We start from the raw sequence: 19610 nt of genomic DNA, 5'->3' as shown, positions 1-19610 counted from the left end.
ATTTTTTTAAACATCCATACAAAATATAATAAATAATTTAATTTTTTTTAATTTTAAAATAGAAATTATATTAAAATATTATATTATAATAATATTTTATTTAACTTTTACGTCGTATCGTCTGTAATTAATATAAGAAAAACGCTTGTTACAAGCGCCTGGTGTAAACGGTGTACAAACGTAACTGATGTGGAGACACTTAATGAGAGAGATCGAGTTGATGAGAGAGATGAGAAGAGCTGAGGAGAGAGAGAGAGACTGAGCTGAAGAAACTGATAAGAGAGAAAGACCGAGTTTATGAGAGAGATCGAGCTGATGAGAGAGGAATAATTTATTTTAAATCTGATGTAATATAGATGACTGCACGCTAGTTGTATCTACTGAGTGTATATAGAATAACTGTTAATATAAAGCCAAAGCAATCCTTCAGTCTGAAGACGAGTTAAGAGGCTGTGTGAGACTGTGAGGTGGGTCTGGTCTGTCTTTAGATACGCACCACAACAGCCATACGCACGGACATAGTTACTGAGCATGGAGCCTGCATTAGTACTTGGCGGCGGCGGCTCTTTCCCCCACATCCCGTCCCTCGCTATCCGCTCAACGTCATCACCTCCATTTTTGGGTTTCACCTTAGGCTCACGCATCCAGTGGTCAATATCTCTCGTCCGCAATCCCATACAACAAAAATCCCACACCCGTTTGGCCCTAGCTCGCGCTGCTGAGAGAGACCATAGCGTAACCGAGCCTCCGGCAAAGGCGCTTCGACGTATTCTCGACTTGCCTGGTGTTCACCAGGGCCCTGCTTGTTTTGATGCTCTCAGTGCAAAGCTTGTGGAGAAGGCCGGATTTCAATATTGCTTCAGCAGTGGCATGTGCTTTCCTCTTTTTATTTAATTTTATTTTTCAAGAGTATTGAATTATGTCGTTTGGGATTCCAGCACAGGACTGTTATGATATGGTTAAAAAGCTTAATCAAATTAGTATTCAACGATCCTAAGATTTTTAAATCAATGGTTGAGTCTTTAACAATTTATATTAGAGTAGGAATCACGTTACAAGTTCAAGTCACAGAGAGCGACCTATAAACTAGATTAAAATGGCCTGGTAGGAATGATGTTAAGTCATTGAATACTGATAGATGAGTGAACCGCCAAAGGGAAATAACTACCGGTTAGTGTCGATAGAGTGAGCCGTTGCGGACGTTGAATTTGGAAGCGTGGTGAAATGTTTTGATCCTGAAGGTTAATGACTTAACCAAATTAGCATCCAATAGTTTTAAGACTTTTAGATCAATGTTTGGGTCTTTAACAGGACTGATTACATATTTGGAGCTCGAGTGTTCTTTTTTCATTCTTGTGTTCTGAGTTGTGGAAGATTTGGGTTCCATGATTACATATTTGGATTGGTTATGAATTCTGTTGATTGTGATTGGGAATATTCTAGGTTAAATTTTGATTCGATTACATTTAAATATGATTACATTTAAATGCAATTACATTTGATGTCCAATAAGATAAGGGTTTTGTTTACTTCAGTGGTTGTGCCTTTTTATTTGATCACTTACCTATCAATAAAAAAAATTCTTACCTATCAAAAGAATTTAATCACTTATAATGCGCAATGACAGATAGATAGCCTACTTTGATTCAAAAGGCTTGGATATTGGCTTATCAGTGATTTTTTGTCATTTTTTTAATGTCTGGATTTAACGGTTAGCTGAATTGTTTTATTGATGTTGTTTTATTGGTTTAAAGGAATGTGTGATGCCAATCCTATACGCAGACAACCCCAAGATAATAAGTAATTTACCTTGATTAGAAGTACTGGGCCCATGGGTTGTGGTTGCTGGGGGTGTTAAATTCTCTTGTTAAAATTCATTGTGGTCTTCAATAAAATTTTGTTTACCTATAAAATAATTCATTATGGTCTTCTTGGACTCTATGTTTGGTATAATTATTTTGATCTACTACGGAGAATATGCGAAGAAAATTAAGCAAGTACTTTGAAACTAAAATTTGTTTTGTGACTTGAATATCATGCTCTTATTTATAAGATTTCATTTTTTTGGGGGGCTTGTTTTACTGAGGTTATGAGTATTCCTGATCTTGATCACTTTGGGTGGTATAATGAGAGGTTGTTTTTCAGTTACTTTGGATTTCAGTTTGTAAATCCCTGATAGTTTGGATAGTAAGACCTCCATGCTGTAATTAAATGCACCAACTTGGCCATAGTGATCTCTTCTTGTTTGGTGTGCTTAAATAATCTGGATTCAAAGAAATATTTCTGCCCAACAGATTTTGATCTGTGTACCAAAATTGACATCAGCAGCACAGAATCTCCCACTTCAGATGCCATCTGAATGAGGGGGAAGAGTGCCTCGATTTACAGCATTTGAGTCTGTCTTCTTCTATTTTCCTTTGATTCAGATAATTCTATAAAATTTTCAAATTTAATGTGTTACGTAAGAGATTAGAGCATTCCCTACACATTCACGGATCATTTTTATTAAGTCAATTAACAGAGGATACATAACTGTTTTAATTTTATATTTCTCCTTTGAAAGTTTTATTTTTGCTGGATGTTCTTTTGAAGTGGACAGAAAATCATTTTTTCAGAAATTAGGTTTAGAGGTAATTTGGAATTCATCTGTACTTGTGGTGGCATTAATGGGGTTGTTAACTATTTTGGAAGAGACAAGCTAGTTTGTTGATGCCATTCTGTGCTTCCATTAGGATTTTCAATATCGGCTGCTAGATTGGGATTACCAGATGTGGGTTTAATATCCTATGGAGAGATGTTAGATCAGGGGCAACAAATTACCCAAGCTGTCTCGATTCCTGTCATTGGGGATGGTGATAATGGATACGGGAATGCAATGAATGTCAAGAGAACAGTAAAGGGATATATTAGTGCAGGTTTTGCGGGGATCATTCTTGAAGATCAGGTTCATATTATTGTACTTAATATTCATGAATTGATATGTTATACTCTTTCTCCCAGTCTCTCTATTTATATTAACTTCTATATGTTGTTTCTTGATTACAGAATAGATAGGTCTTTTGCTTCTAGGATATTAATGCGGCTTTGTTTTATTATATTTTACTTAACTTCCTTACATTTATGTCTAGTTCATCTGCATGAGTTGGTGGAAGGTGATGATCAGGGTGGTTTTAAAAATAGGATTGGAAAAATAAAAATGTCGTATAATCTGAGATTTTTGTTTAAAAGTGTTTTCTGCCAAGCATTGGCTTTTGGAAAAATCATAGTTATGAAATGAGAATAGGGTTGAGTGAACAAACCTTATTTCTAGTGCTGTTTGAAGCCTCTCATTAAAGTATAAAAATTTTAGCAAAAAAAATATTCATGCAAGCACGATAACAATTTTGTTTTCACATAAAGGAAAGGGGTCTTATAACTCTTGCTTCAATACTATGTCCCGTTAGGCATGAAAATTTTTTAAGATTGTTGAGGGTCATAACATAAGACCCTCATGAGGGTTGGGAATTTGAAGGACCCAAAAGGTGATGTTCAATTCTATTGCTTTTCACAGTAATTGTTCAATTGGAAAGGTGAAATCATTTGGAAAGTCTGTCGTGGCCTTGCTTTGTAAGTTATTATGGGCTGTTTTTGCAAGTTTAGAGCCTATCTGGAGCAGTTTACTTATCTTCCCGTGCGTTAAAACTTACAGCTTAATTTTTTACGTAGCATTTGTTACTGGCAATTTGTGTAATCACCATGCAATCTGCGTTATTACCCCTTTAAGATTTTTGTTACTTATAAACTTTCATTGCAAGGTGTCTCCAAAAGCTTGTGGTCATACACAAGGCAGAAAAGTGGTGCCCAGAGAGGAGGCCATAATGAAGATAAAGGCTGCTATTGATGCTCGGAAGGAGAGTGGCTCCGACATTGTTATTGTGGCAAGAACCGATTCTCGCCAAGCAGTATCTTTGGACGAATCACTCTGGAGGTGTAGGGCCTTTGCTGATGCTGGAGCAGACGTTCTTTTTATTGATGCACTAGCTTCAAAAGAAGAGATGAAGGCTTTCTGTGAAATTTCTCCCCTAGTTCCAAAAATGGTACATTATACTTTCCTCATTGCAGTGTTGGCATTGAATTTTGTCTGCGGGATGTGGCTTTGTCAAAATTTCTTGAGTTTTAAATTGAAAACATTTAGTAGTTTGTTGAATTAAAATATATATGGGAACATAGCTGCCTTTTTCTTATAGTATAATCTGGAAAGAGATTTGACAGCTACTTTTTGCTCATTGCTCATATAATTCCAGTGTTTCTAAGACTTGGATTCTGATTCGTTAAGCTGTAAAAGGTTTCCGCATAAGGCAATGCTTTGTTTTCATGCTTTTAATGCATCTTGTTCATAACCGATCAATGGTAGTGGTATATATGATGTATGTGATATACGACAATCCTTATGAACAGAAATCGGGTGATATCTACAATTAGTACAGGAGCTAACTATATAGCTTAAGGTTTGAGGAGGGTAAGGGAGATTAGATATGTTTCTTGGGCTTTATGGAGTCTATAGTTCATAAGCTCAACTTCATGGAAACCCCTCCTTGTGGTGTAGTCCTTGTGGAATAAAGAGAGGTATTAGGGTGTCGAGTTGACTGTGGAGGACATCTTAATTTGGACTGGACTTCACAAATGACGGCAGAGTTTTTGAACATGCTAATTAACTGGCCTCTAGACTTCACAATTGGTGTAGATATATCTCCATTAAGAATGTTATCTGTAATTCTAATCAACTTCAATATGCTTTGTTCTTTCATAAAACATTAGGGGTGTGAACTGACTCCGCTATTCAACGAGGAGCTGCGTTGAAGATCGAACCGATGGTGGCTGGAGTTGTGCAGGACTAACCACACCACGTTGGTTGTTGGTCTGGTGATACTAATATAATTCAACTTTCTAAACAAGCAATAATATCTTCCATGATCTTCAAACTTCCCTCATCCTTTAGTAATCGGAACCTCAATGGGCTGAGCACCCATAACACCTATCTCTATTAACTAATCAAGCACATACTTTCCTGAGATAAATTGATACCTACCTAAGAGATCTATTGACTTCAATATCCAAAAAATAGTGGAGCTTACCCAAATCCTTTATATGAAATTCTTCTAGAGATTTTAATTGAGCAGTACCTCCTAAATCATCTCCAGTAATCACAATAAAATCTAGTTTCACCACAAGGAGAATATAGCTTGCATCAACATTTAAACAAAATATTAAAAAGCTACCTTTGACATCTTTGAAGACCAAACTCCAATCACACCTAAGATAATTTCCCAAATCATGCCCTCGGTGATTGCTCTAGACCATAGAAAGTCTTTTTTAGCCCATAGACATAGACCTAGTGCTCCCTTTGATCAATGAACCCAGATGGTTGCTCCATATCAACTTCATCTTGTAAACATCTATGTAATAAAACATTTGGCATCCAATTGAAACAGTGGTCTATCAAGATTAACAGCTACAGAAATAAGGACACGAAACGGTGAAATCCTTGCGACTAGAGAAAATATCTCATCTTAATCAATACAATTTGTTTGTAGAACCCTTTTGTGTAAAAATTGGGAAGACAACCTAAAACGAATCCTATTGTGTAAAAACACTTACTAAGTAATAATTAATAAATAGCACTTCATAACGTAAAACATAATTAATCATAGGTTTTCTTGAAAAACATTCATACTCACACTTATACAAACATAAACATGTAATATATACTGTGCATAACTCATTAATCTTGTCTTTCCCTTTCTTTAATGACCAGCACACCTTAACCTCCGTGTGCAGGGTTGTGCACCGGTTCCATTGCTTGTGATCACATGGAGAACCGCTTAACTTATCATAACTATGGTGGACCACATTTTCATGTAAATGTCCTTTAGTGTGGGTTGCACATCCACCCATTAGATTGGTACCATGCATCTCTTATGGCTATTCTTTAAAGTTTCTTTCATAACTTGTGTTTTATCTTTCTTATCATGATGCGTATAAACATATAATAACATGACTTGTCATAACATCATAAGTAAAAATATATTATGATGTATGTAAAATGCATAATAAGATGGCATTCAAAAATCACTTTCATCATAACTTGGTATGTAAAAAGGGGCTTTCAATAAAGGGCCATGCATTTTTTGATAATTAATAAGAGAAATTTTATTCCAAGTAAATAGGCACAGCCCAATTACACAGAATGCATACAAATGAGAACACCTACTTAAATAATAGAGAGGATTATGTTCGTTCCAATATTGGGGTTCATCATAATACTTTATAAACATTGTTCACCATACACATAAGGGTATGATTATGCTACTTTCGTGTTCGTTTCTAGTGATAACAAACGCGTCAATAATCACCTACTTGAAGTTTCTGAAAAGGGATTTGACTTAATAGGCTGAGGCTGGTTTTCAATCTCCTGAAATTGCAGCAGTAATAGGGCTGTACGAATTTAACTCACAGTTTGTTTAGAAAAGGTTTGTAAAAATCCTAATGGCTAGGAGTTATAGGGAAAATATGTTTCTATTCCTTGGACCCATTTAAGAGTTATAAATGAGGCTGTTTCTACTTCCCCAGATCTGAAACAACTCAAATCTTATCTCAAAAGAGTCCCAGCAGCTTCAAAAAATACTAGTACAGCTCCACATTTTTTCCCTATACTCTATTTTTCTCTAATTTCCAACACAAAAGTTCCAAACGATTTACTAAAACATACAAACAATTCATAAGGAACCTTTTGATACTCATATCAAAATTTACGTTTTAAAATGGAAACCCTAGTTTAAAAAGGAAATCCCAGTTTCCTGAAATAAGAACCTAAAATTTCATGTGTGACAGTTATATTGGGGTCATTCACCCCAATCAAGAGAGCCCGATATTTCTCTACTTCACGATCTGTAGTATCAAACAAAAGTTGAGGCAGAAAGATTGGAAAATTTGAAGAGATAAAACCCTGAACCCTGTGCTATGAGACCATGTTATAGGATTCGCATGGAAAGCATTGAGTGAAAGAGAAGGTTATAATTCATACTTTGGTGATATGCTCCCTGTAGGTCTAAGGTTCAAATCCTACGGTGCAAACAAATTATAGGGGCATTAGATTGGGAGAATTTCCCCTTGAATTACCTGAGGTGCACTTACGGGAAGCTCTTTGCTGAGGGTCTGTGCACTCCCAGGTTTAGTTAGGACTTTGTTCTCGGACGCCTGGTGCCAATAAAAAGAAAATGGTAGCAAAAACATTAAAATGACCTAACTACCCTTCAACGCATTCCTCTACCTAACATATTCTTCAAGTTCTAACAAACTCTTTAAGAAGTGATATGTTATATGGGAATATTAATTAAAAATCGTTTCATCCTGATTTGATCTTAATTTCTGATGATAACGACGCATATGTTAGTCTCAACCGGAGAATTGGCTATTAATTTTTTGGAATTCTAAGTTCGCTCATGCTCTCATGAGTGGGAGTTAGGATCCGTTGAATCTCTATTGTATGTCTTATGTTCTAATTCTTCCTTGTGAGTGAGTTGTAGGAGAGATAAGTTTGGGGGCATACTCAAATTGCAGAATTTGATTTTTTTTTCCTTTAATTAGGCATTAGTAGGGTCTAATGAGATTTCATTTCTCTTTAGGTATAGGAAATCCCCTGAAACAGTTGCTTTCATTGTTTAGACAACTGCTTCGGGATTAAATTTTAACTGCAGATGATTTAATTGAAATTGTGAATTGATGTTGTATGTTTAAGTCTAGTGAAGAGTCAGTTGATCACTTGTTGCTTGGTGTTGCTCCGTTGCAAAATATTGTCAGGTGTTTTCTGAAAAGGCAGCTGCATTGTTGTTCCATTGGAAAAGATTTTCTGACGGTATAACAACAAAATGGTTTGGATTGCTACTCCTTTATGCCTGATGTTGACTATTTGGGTGGAGCTTGCTACGCTTGATCTGAAATCCTTGTAGGAGTGGATACTTACTTTTAGCCATTTACATGTTTTTTCTCTTTTAGATTTTGTTGAGCAGTTATGTTTTTCTTAATCTTTAGGACCGAATACCATGGCACCTTTTACCGAAAAAAAAAAAAAAAAAAACTTTAGGACTGAATGTACCGAACAACTCTCTTATTTTTATTAAAATTGTTTTTGCAAATTGTTTTTGCTTATTAAAGAAAAGGAGGGGCAGGGGTGTCCTCTCTTGTATATCTTTTCTGCTCTTGGGTTCACCCCCTTTGTGTGAATTAGATCTTCACATATCAAAAGAAAAAAGAACGGTTTTTTTTTTTATTATAAGTTCAAAAGAAAAAAGAATGGTTTTTTTTTTTTTTTTTTTATTATAAGTTCAAAAGAAAAAAGAATGGTGCAACCACAAGCGCACTTTCACTGCTATATTCTGGTTGGCATTTGAAATTTATTATGTTGTGTTCCCATGTTGCAGAAATCTTAAAACTAGCTTGATGTCTACAACTAATCAATAAACATGAACAATATGATCATATTGATTTTTTGCAAGCCCAATTATCTGGGTGACCATTTACGTGTAAACTTTTGCTAGTCGAGAATGTACTTTGTTATTGGATACTAAAACTAATTTCATTCTAAACGATCTACTAGTCCAGATTTTACTTCGTTCATGGATAATAAAAGCCCATTTCATTCTATATGGGTGAACTTCTTCACTGATTCAATAGTAGGGGTTCCACATATTGACTTAATGGTTCAAATTTTGTATTGTTAGAGAATGGCATGTTCTTAATTGTATTAGTTTTAAACCAGTTGGTATGCAGTAACTCCTATTGAATTTTTGTTGATTCGTTAGAGTGTGTGTGTGCAGCTGGTATGCAGTAACTCCTATTGAATTTTTGTTGAAGAGTGTGATTACAATTGGTCCATTGTTTGACAACAAAGAGTAGCTCAGTTAGTCGTTTTGGCTGACTTATACTGCTAGTTATAGGAACCCTTCGGTAACTCTGAGTTCCTAAATCTCTTGAATGGAATGGAGGAAGAGGTGTCACTAGTGGAATTGTTTGTACTAACCTCCTTCCCCTCCCCTACAAGTCAGAAAATTAATTGCTAAATACAGACAATTTAGTTGAGCCACTAAAGACATGCTGTGTACACATGAACAGACACACATAGATATCATTAGACATGCACATGAATTCCTATATGATTAAGTGATGTCCTAATGCTTTCTTTTATTATCAGTGGCCTAATAGATCGCAGTCATTAACTAGGACTTCGAGGTTACATAGAGTCATGAAGCTTTACATTGTCATATTAGAAAACAAATTGTAGTTACTAATAAAGTTCATTGATTCTTGCCTAGGCCAATATGCTTGAAGGAGGGGGCAAAACACCAATACTTAATCCTCTTGAACTTGAGGATATTGGATATAAACTTGTGAGCTATCCACTTTCCTTGATTGGGGCATCCATTCAAGCAATGCAGGTTTACTCTTAACCTTTTTTCCTTCCTGGTCAATTATCTTCAATTGTCTAGAGTTATATAAATATGAAATGGTTAAAAGTATATCTAATCACTAGGGAGATAGGCGCATGCAAGGCGCGTGCCTTGATCTCCCCGTTTGGCAATGATTTAGATTACTTAACTGGAAAGAATCTGCCCTTACAATGTGAAATATTGAATGAGGAAAAGATATATGCATAAAAGAAGATAAAAAAAAAAAAAAAATCACAAACATAGACAACACATAAAGAAAGTAATGCATCCAAATAAAGGATTAAATCTACTGTCATGTAGTTCCTTATCAAAAGTAAGCTCTTACTTTCTAAGGAATTATGGAAATTTGGTGGAAATAAAGTAGGTGATTGTAACTCTATCTATGTTAGACATTTAATGTAATTCTATGAACTATTAAGTAGTTTATGCTGACTTGAAAAGATATGCTGAGAGTGCTCATGTCCCAAATATAATTACACGAACTTTAGTCTGCATTTGCTTTGTTGACCACATTGTACAAGACAGTTTGTAACGTGTTCTAGAAAATTTGAACCAAGAATTGATGTGGGCTTTGTGCGTATCAAATATACTGGCATATATTTCTCAATTATTCAAAAGATTTTCCCACTGTACAAGAAAAAGGTCTTGTGTATATCGAATCTTTTGATTAGGTATTATCACACTCTCATTTGAATGGTTTTTTCATTACTTGGAACTTATCTCGGTATAATGAACTCGAGCATTATACATGCTAGTTTGGCTAAGTTTTTTTATTTAAATACCCAGTTTTATAGCGCAATCAATTCTAGGTAAGTATTGTCGTTAAAAAAATGAACTTTAAAAATATTAGTGTGGAATAGCAAGCTATATTCAAACAATAAAGTTTTGACTTTTGACTTTGGATGTTATATGTCCCACATGAAAGGAAAAGAAATGAAGATTTGTATTTTATGGAATAAACCCACATACTATCTGTCCCACATGGAAAAGAAAGGCAAGCGTAGCAACCTGGAGCATCCATAAAAGGAGCCTCTATTTCACAACGCAAGTAGGTGGGGAGGGGAGCATCAAGTAATTATTTCAAATTAATCCACACCCACTAAAGCAGGGACAAAATTGTCCAAAATAAATTCGAAACAGCTTATAGCGGCTTGGCTTTTTTATACAAGGAATATATATTGGAGATGATGTATCATGTTCGTGAGGAAAGAAGATGCTTGCTATGATTCTTCTGATTGCGTATGAGAATATAGCTCTGGTCTGTTCGCAATATATGGAGAAATTATACTTATAAAAATATATATATATATATATATATATGGAAAAATTATACTTATCACCCTCCAAACGAATACCCATTTTCAATGACGCCTTCAGACTATCGATACAATTCTTGGCATCCCAATTTGATACTTTGATGTGAATTTGTACACCATTCATAAGATTTTGACATTAAATGGACAAACAGTAGATTACGTGACTTGCATGTGTCAATTCTTGACTTAAAAAAGCCAATGTGTCCTTATACCGCTGATGGTGGATGATAAGGGCGCTTTGCTCATTTTAAGCCAGAAAAAGGATGGTCTGAGTCACATTATGTACTTTTTGTCCAATTTAATATCAAAACATGCCAGATGGTGCAAATGGCAATATGGTATTTAAGTATCAAAGTTAAATAATTTGGAGATGCCATTGCAATTGGTAGGTTTTTTTTCTTTTTTTTTGGGGGGGGGGGGGGGGGGGGGGGGGGGTGAAATCTCCCCTCTATGTGTGTAATTGGTTACTTTGTTTGGAAGAATTCCTGGTTTGGGATTTGTCACCAACCTATAATGAATAACCAATGAAGAATATGTCATAGAGTAGAAGTAAGTTCCCTAACAGTTACTCAAAAAAGGGATAAAGGTCATGACATGTATCAAGTGTTGAGAAGAATCCTTTTTAAAGCAGTGTGCAATTCAATATTGTTGATTGGAAGGCCCCACATTGTTTGATGAAAATCCAAATAGGTGAACATTAGGAAAGGTTGATTCTTTTCCTCCGTAAGATCCATATACTTTGGCGTTTCTCATATTGTTATGATTAAGCAGGATGAGATACTTCATAATCATAAGAACGGGTTGGTAATTGATAATATACAAAGAGACTCTGCTTCAACAGAATTCAAGAAGCATTACTGTGAGATTAAGCCAATTCTTAGAGCAATGACATAGGATGAAATGCCGTGACAACTCGCTCATTGTGACATTGTGCTTAATTCAAGAATATTTTTACAAGAGCGAGTTAATTGTGTATGATTTCTTATAATCAGACTAAAGGTATAGATGTAGCTTTAGATTTTTGGAAAACAAGGAAGAAAAAAGTGAAAGCATCATCTGGAGTTCCTATACATTTGGAAAGTTGAAGCTTCCAAGCCATATTGAGACGTCCATATCCAACACCAAGTATTTGGTTCCGTTTCAGTGTGATTCTTCAAATAATTATGTGAATTTGAGGGTGAATTCTCTCCAATGTGGGAAGGATGATGTAGATCAATGCTTGGCTCACCTTTGAACTTGAAGGGGATTTGCAATTTATTGAGTCTCGCTCGACCCAGACATGCTCGATCAAGTTTTAGGCCCAAATAGAGACATCACTTGACCTTCTATGGATTCTAGCTCAAGTGAATTTGCAATAAGGCTCAAGCTGAAACTTCACACAATTCCAGCTTGAGCAAATTTGCAATGATTGCTTGAATAGACTTAGCTCAACCTTCACACAGATTTTGCTCGAGTGAGTTTTTAGGTTCGTTTTGAATTATGATTTCCGTTAGTGTTGGATTCTGAACTCTACTTGCACATAATAAGGCCAGCTTGGCGATGCCTGTTATTTTTTTCAGTATTAGCTATGAGAAACAATCTTGAGAGAGTTCTCTCCTACTTCCTAAGGATCTTAGGGTTATTTTCTAGGCTTTCAAGAAGAATTTAAATGTGGACTACCAGAAGGTCTTGGACATTACAAAAGTTGAGTCAATTCCATATCTCTAACCATGTTTTAAAGGATGTTTCCTAGTTGCTTTTCCCCAAACTGACAAGGTGAAAGCATCCTCAGCATCTTCAAATTTGCTAACTTTACAAGTGAGCTCTGCTTTGATTGTCCTTAACTTCAAATAATAGTACCAAGATCTTTTTCATCAATTTGCAAAATGGCGATGAGTACAAAAAGATGTAATGTTCATGGATGACGAAATTTGATTGACTTCCATATGTTTTGAAAAATTCACTGAAAATGGTTTAGTGATCTTGAGTCTTTTAGGGAATATTTTAGAATTTTAAATGAATGTTATAGGGCATTTTAGTCATTTTAGTGATCCCTTCAGCACGGTGTCCAAGACCCATTACGTGGGCTATGAATGATGATGGTGGAGAGAAGCGCTAACCGGGGGAGCATGTCAAGGGGAGGGGTAAGATGGTTGCTTTCTGAAGCCAAAAATAATATCATGGAACGTAAGGGGGCTCCATGAACATACATAATAAGCAGCTCCAAGTTAGAAACTTATTTCACCAATGGAATGGGGACATTGTTTGCTTATAGGAGACTAAGTTGGAAGTTATCACAAGAAAACTAGTCCAAAGTTTATGGAGAGGGCAACATATAGGGTGGTCGTACTTGCCATCTAAAGGAGCATCCGGGGGAGTCCTAATTATGTTCGATAAAATAGTGTTGAAAAGGGTAGAGGAATGTGTGGGTGACTTCACTGTGGCTTGTTTATTTATGAACCTAGAAGACAGTTTCTAATGGGCATTTGCTGGTGTTTATGGCCCAAATATTGATTCGGAGAGAAGACCATTGTGGGAAGAATTGGCATGACTTCTCAATTGGTGGGAGTTAACCAGTTACATAGGGGGCAATTTTAACGTAGCTTGCTACCCAAGCGAGAGGTTGGGTGTGCCCCACATCACTCCCGCCATGAAGGAGTTTTTTGATTTTATTTCAAAACAAGAGCTTATGGATATTCCATTAACAGGAGGTACATTTACTTGGTCCAACAACTGAGAACTCCCATCTTGGTTGAGGATTGATAGGTTCTTGTTAACTGCAAACTAGGAGATATATTATCCAGATGTATTTTAAAGAAGACTACACCGCTTATGCTCCAATCACTTCCCCATCATCTTAGACTGTGGTGGCATCTAAAGGGATAGAAGGTATTTTTAAATTTGAGAATATGTGGCTTAAATCTGATGGTTTTGTAGACAGGGTCATGCAATGGCAGTCTTCTTACAATTTTCAAGGCTCTCCGAGTTTTATAATGGCAAGAAAGTTGAAAGCTCTGAAACATGATCCGAAGCAATGGAATAAACAAGTTTTTGGCAATGTGCTTCAGTAGAAGCGTTCTCTCTTAAAAGAGCTATGGGGTTTGGAGGGTGAGGAGGAGGCAAGAACTCTCTCCGAATCTGAGAGAATTTGCAAAATTCAGGTCGTAACTGAACTTGAAAGAGTATCTTTGATGGAGGAGATTTCCTGGAGACAAAAATCAAGGGCGCTTTGGCTCAAGGAGGGAGACAAGTGTCCGTATGGTGCATCGGTAGATCATTTGCTTTTACATTGCAAGGTGGCCAGAACAATGTGAGATGATTTCTTCATGAGAATGGGATTGTCATGGGTAATGCATCGTAGATTGGTGGATTTCCTTGCAAGCTGGAGAGGCATTCATGGTAACTCACAAGTGGCAACCATCTAGAGAATGGTTCCTATGTGTATGTGTTGGTGCATCTTGCACGAACAAATTGCTAGGAGCTTCGAAGATCATGAGAGAACAATGGATGAGCTAAAAGTTTTCTTTTTAAAATCGTTGATCTTATGGGCAGGGGCCATTGTCTGTAATGGACTAAATGTCCATGATTTTCTCCTTTCGATTGTAAACTCTACCCAGGGGCTTCTCATGTATACTTCTTGTGTATTTGGGCTTTGCCTATTTCTATGAATAAACTTATCGATTACCTATAAAAAAAACAACTCATGCCATTTTGAGCATTAGAGGGCATCTTGAGCATTAGAAGCCATTCTCATTCCATTTGATTAAATGGGACAAGATTTGTACCCTTTTATCTTGTGGAGGTTTGGGGTAAGAAAGCTGAGTTTTTTCGGTAAGGCATACTTGGGAAATGATTGTGGTGGTATCATCAGGAAAGGGAAGCTTTATGGAGGATTGTTGTTGATGCTAAATTTGGGAGCATTTGGGGAGGTTGGAGCTCAAATAAAGAGAGAGGAGTGTATGGTGTGGGAGTATGGAAATTTATTAGGAATGGATGGGGGGACTTCATTAGCAATTTCAGATTTGTGGTGGGTCGAGAAACCAAGGTCAGATTCTAGCATGATGTTTGGTGTGGAAATGTTGCTTTAAAGGATGCCGTTCCTTCTCTTTTCAGGATTGCATTGAATAAGGAAGCTTCTGTAGCAGATTACATGGACAATCCGAATGGCTTGGTGCAGTGGAATGTGAGGTTCGTTAGAGCTGTTCACTAATGGGAAGTGGGGGACGTTTCTGATTTTTACAGCACCTTGTATGCATTGAACTTGGAGTGTGGTGGGGAGAATAAATTGCTGTGGATTCATCTCGGGAATAAGAAATTCTCAATTAGATTCCTGTACAAATTATGTCGACCAACCCATAAGGGTTGGCTCAAGTGGGAAAGACCTTGGTCTTTATGGTACGCTCCCTCTGGGTCTAAGGTTCGAATCCACTTAAGTGCAAATAGTTCCTAGAGGCCATCAGACTGGGGGATTTTCCCCTTGAATTACCCGAGATTCATTTGCGGGAAACTCCTTGCCGAGGACCTATTTACCCCTAAGATTAGTTGGGACGCTGTTCTCCTCGGACACCCTATTCCAATAAAAAACAAAAAAACAAATTATGCAACCCATTCATCTACTGTTTTTCCTTGGAAGTGCATTTGGAAAAGTAAAGTGCCTCTAAAGGTTGCTTTTTCGGTTGATTGGCCTCTCATCTGAAAATTTTGACCATCGATAAGTTGAGGAAGTGTAGTATTTTTATTATGGATTGGTGCTTTATGTGTAAAAGCAATGGTGAATCAGTGGATCATCTTCTTCTCCATTGTGATTTGGTGAAGGCTTTATGGGATGAGATCTTTGTTAGGCTGAATATTGCATAGGTGATGCCCAAGAGGGTAGTGGATCTTTTGGCTTGTTGGAGTGGAATTTAGGGCAATCATGAAATAGTGGCTCTTTGGAAGATGGTGCCATTATGTCTTATGTGGTGCATATGCAATGAGCGGAATGGACATTGTTTTGAAAATAGAGAACGTTTGTTGGGGTGGATTAGAGATTTGCTTTCCATTCTTTGTTACTTGGGCTAAGGCTATTGTATTAGAGGGGTTAACTTTAATGATTTGTATGCTGCTTTTTCTAGCTCAAAGACTGTAATTAGGTGTTTCTCTCTTGTATACTACATGTGTACTGGGGCTATGCCTAATTATGAGGATCAATAAATTTTCTTACTTGTCAAAAAGGGTATTTTCATTTATGCCATTTTTTTATGGTGGTGGGAGAATTGACACCAAAACTTTGTGAAGTTATGGGGTAAGTGATACAGCGAAAAGTTTTATTTACCCATATATTATCCTGAGGTGTATGGTTACACTTACCAAAGTGGGACACATCAAGATTTATTGGAGGAGTTATAATCATGATATATTGTTTATGAAAAATTGCTTCAAAGACTAGCACTTGTCAAACCCTAGGGTTTGACTCAAATGGTAAGGACCTTGGTCTTGGGGGTATGCTCCCCCTTGTTCTAAGATTTGAACCTTGGATACAAACAATTTCTAGGGCCACATCTCATAGGTGAAAAGCCAATGATTTATCTAATTCATATAATGTGGGCGTGTTACATGGGTCTGGAGTTTAATTGGGTAAAAGACGTGTCTGCACGGTCTCCAAGTTCCTCAGCATAAAAGAAAAGACTGGCACTTGTCAGTACATCCATGTCCACTTACTATATGAATCCAAGTATAGTCTTGATAGAATGTTAAAAAAAAAAAAAAAAAACTGCAGGTCAAGTTCATTTGTGAAAGAATTTCAACCATTTGTTTTTTTTTTTTAAAGAACTGTTGCTTAGTCTTCTTCACTGAATCACTTCACTAGTTTAAAATATTCAAAGGTAAGAAAATTAAGTAATGATACACATACAACTCTTTTTACACAACTCTTTTTATGACTTGATTTTAAATGGAGGGTAGTTATTTAAAATTTGAATTTTAAATAATAAAACTTCAGTATTTTTTATTATGTGGCATCAGCACAATGATTGGTTGTAAAATAGGTTGTAAACTTCTTACAAGTAAAAGCAATTTTGTTAATACAAAACAGGCATAATAAATAGATTGTAGGAATATCATTATTTGAGAAAATTTGGTACTGCACTACCGCAGTCTTCATTTATCTTCAATCAGTGCAACCATCGGACAGGAGTTCAAGAATATGAAGAAGCACAAAGCAAATTACCGTTTTATGTTAAGATGGGAGTTCGAGAACCAGCTGTTTTGTTTTTATAATTGATTTATTTTTTAGTTAGAAATTTGTGTTGGGAATATCTTGCACTACTAGGACATGGTTATAATTTGTCATTGGAATGTTATTATGGGTATTATATTACTCAAGAAACTAAAGATTTTATTAGTTTCTGAGATGTTTTACTGATTGGAGATTTAGGTGCGGTTTGGATAGTGAGTTGAGATGAAATGAAAGTTAAAAGTTGAATAAAATATTGTTAGAATATTATTTTTTAATATTATTATTGTTTTGGGATTTGAAAAAGTTGAATTGTTTATTATATTTTATGTGGAAATTTGGGAAAGTTGTAATTGGATCATAGTTAACATTTGCACATTTTCTTATTGCTATTGCTGCTTGAATATTAGGCATTTTACCTAGAACATATCTCAATTCTTTGACTGCCCTCTCTGTTGACTCAATGGCAGGATTCATTGGCTGCCCTTAGAGGAGGTCGTATTCCTCCTCCGAGAAGCATGCCTTCTTTTGAGGAAATAAAGGAAATCTTAGGTTTCAACACTTACTACAAAGAAGAGCAGCACTATGCTACCAGTACTAATCAGCTGTCTTCACAGAGAGGTGAGCTGAAAATATGTCACCCTACTGGCTATGCAACGTACATATTCTGATCTCACTAGGCTTCTAATATAGAGTATAATCCTCTAACCTTCAATGTATTAATAACTGGAAATTAGACAGTACTTCTTCCCAAGCCCCCCCTGTTCTCTCTCTTTCATGCATATTATTAGTAATTTGTGAATGCAACTGTTGATGCTGGATATAAGATCAGTTTTATAAAACCTAAGGACCTCTCATTTATTTAAGGAAAGATAATGTAAGGTCCTAGTTGGAGAATAGTGAGATATTTTAGAAAAGCACATGATTTTAGAACTGTATGAAATCATGTTGCATTCTTTATCGAGACCAAATAGAGTTTATAGATGATTTGAGAAAAGCACAATTTTTTCACATGATTTTAACCAAAAGTGTTTTCAGTTATAGATTTCCTTCTCACTAATTCTTATAACTAAAAGATATTTGTCAGTCAGCAGTAGCAGATACTCTATGCAAAATAGTGCACAAGATGATACAAAGCAGAGAGGTCGAAGTCCTGATGATCCCATTGTTGAAGTGATAACTCCTTATGTGTACAATAACGATGGTGCAGATGGTTCAAGGGATCCTTTTTCGCAGATCTGGTCACGGACATTGAGAATCAAAATAACTGGAAGAGATGGATTTGAGAGGCTCGATGTTAGGATCCCTGTAAGTCATTATCCTCTTTGGACACATCATACTACTGCCTTGAAATGGTCCTGATACGTGCAAAGTTGAAAGAACTCTTCCATTCTTGGATAGAATAAGGGTGTGTTTGATTAGTGGAATAGGGTGATAGAAAGGAATAGCTATTTCTATGGAATAGCTATTCTTTTGTTTGATTATATTTTCAGGATAAGGAATGGTCTCCAAAATGAGGAATAGCTATATTCCTCCCAGGAGCATTGGTGTACAATTTTTTAAAAATACACTTTCATTTTTATGTTTTCAAAAATTATAATGGTGGTCAGTCACCCAACAAAACCCATAGGGGTGGTCGGACCACCCTCCGCCATTCTGGGGGTGGCCCGAGCCACCCACTATGTCCATTAAGGCTCTGGCCACACTAGAGTGCTATTCCGTGGTTGGTCTGGCAGCCCCTTGGGGTTTGATAGGTGGCACCATGTATCTTTTTATTTTAAATTTAAGAATAATGGTTTTTTTTTTTTTTTGGAGAAAAAAAACATTGTGGGGTTTGGATATTTTAGGAATTTTACGTTTTATATATAGGTAAAAAGAATATTAAATCAAGTAATTAGGCATAGCCCAAGTACACATGGAGTATACAAGAGAGAACACCCAATTACAAGCTAGGAACTAGAAAAAGCAACAAGGAAATAATGTAAACAAGCCCCATCAAGTACAATAGCAGATGCCCAAAGAAATAATGAATGGAAGAAAAAATCTTTAATCTCTCCCAACGAGCATTCTCTATCTTTAAAACTACAGTCGTTCCTCTCAAGCCAAATACACCACATAAGGCATATCTTCCAAATGGCAGCAATTTGGTGGTTACCCTGGATACGTCTCCAACAAAGTAGAAAATCCACTACCCTCCTAGGCATCACCCAAGCAATACGAATCCTACTAAAGATCTCATCCCTTAGAATCCTTGCCACCTCACAATGGAGTATTAAGTGATCCACAGATTCTTCATTCTTTTACACATAAAACTCCAATCCATAATGATCAGACCACACTTTCTCAAATTTTCCCAAGAGAAGTCAGCCAACCAAAAAAGCAACCTTGAGAGACACCTTGCTCCTCCAAATGCCCTCCAAGGAAAAGGGTTATGGGATTGGCAAGAATAGCCTGATCTGACCTTTCTTGTTTCCGGGATGACCCCATAGCAATCTACACCCCCCCTCCCCCCCCCCCCCCCCCCCCCTACTATCAATGTTTTTTCAGCATACAACATGCTGAAAAAATCGGAGATATCACCTACTACCCAATCCTGAACAGCTCTAATAAATCTCG

General features: G+C 36.4%; 1 protein-coding gene across 5 annotated transcripts in view; it reads left to right on the top strand.

The window, feature by feature from the left end:
* The first annotated feature begins 424 nt into the window (after positions 1–424).
* Positions 425–19610, top strand: part of LOC121265992 (2,3-dimethylmalate lyase) — a 28956-nt gene continuing 9770 nt past the window's right edge. For 2 of the 5 annotated variants that reach the window (XM_041169688.1, XM_041169681.1), the window contains exons 1-6: positions 425–868; positions 2733–2944; positions 3795–4076; positions 9351–9473; positions 17465–17615; positions 18082–18302. In XM_041169688.1, coding sequence (XP_041025622.1) covers positions 532–868; positions 2733–2944; positions 3795–4076; positions 9351–9473; positions 17465–17615; positions 18082–18302 — 1326 coding nt within the window. In that variant the 5' untranslated portion in view covers positions 425–531. Of the gene's footprint in view, positions 869–2732; positions 2945–3794; positions 4077–9350; positions 9474–17464; positions 17616–18070; positions 18303–19610 lie in introns of those variants that run through there. The other 3 variants (XM_041169695.1, XM_041169709.1, XM_041169700.1) reach the window with 3 other exon arrangements.

This window comes from Juglans microcarpa x Juglans regia, chromosome 1D, assembly GCF_004785595.1.
Source record: "Juglans microcarpa x Juglans regia isolate MS1-56 chromosome 1D, Jm3101_v1.0, whole genome shotgun sequence".
NCBI classification, from domain to species: Eukaryota; Viridiplantae; Streptophyta; class Magnoliopsida; order Fagales; family Juglandaceae; genus Juglans; species Juglans microcarpa x Juglans regia.
This window is presented reverse-complemented; position numbering and strand designations above follow the sequence as displayed.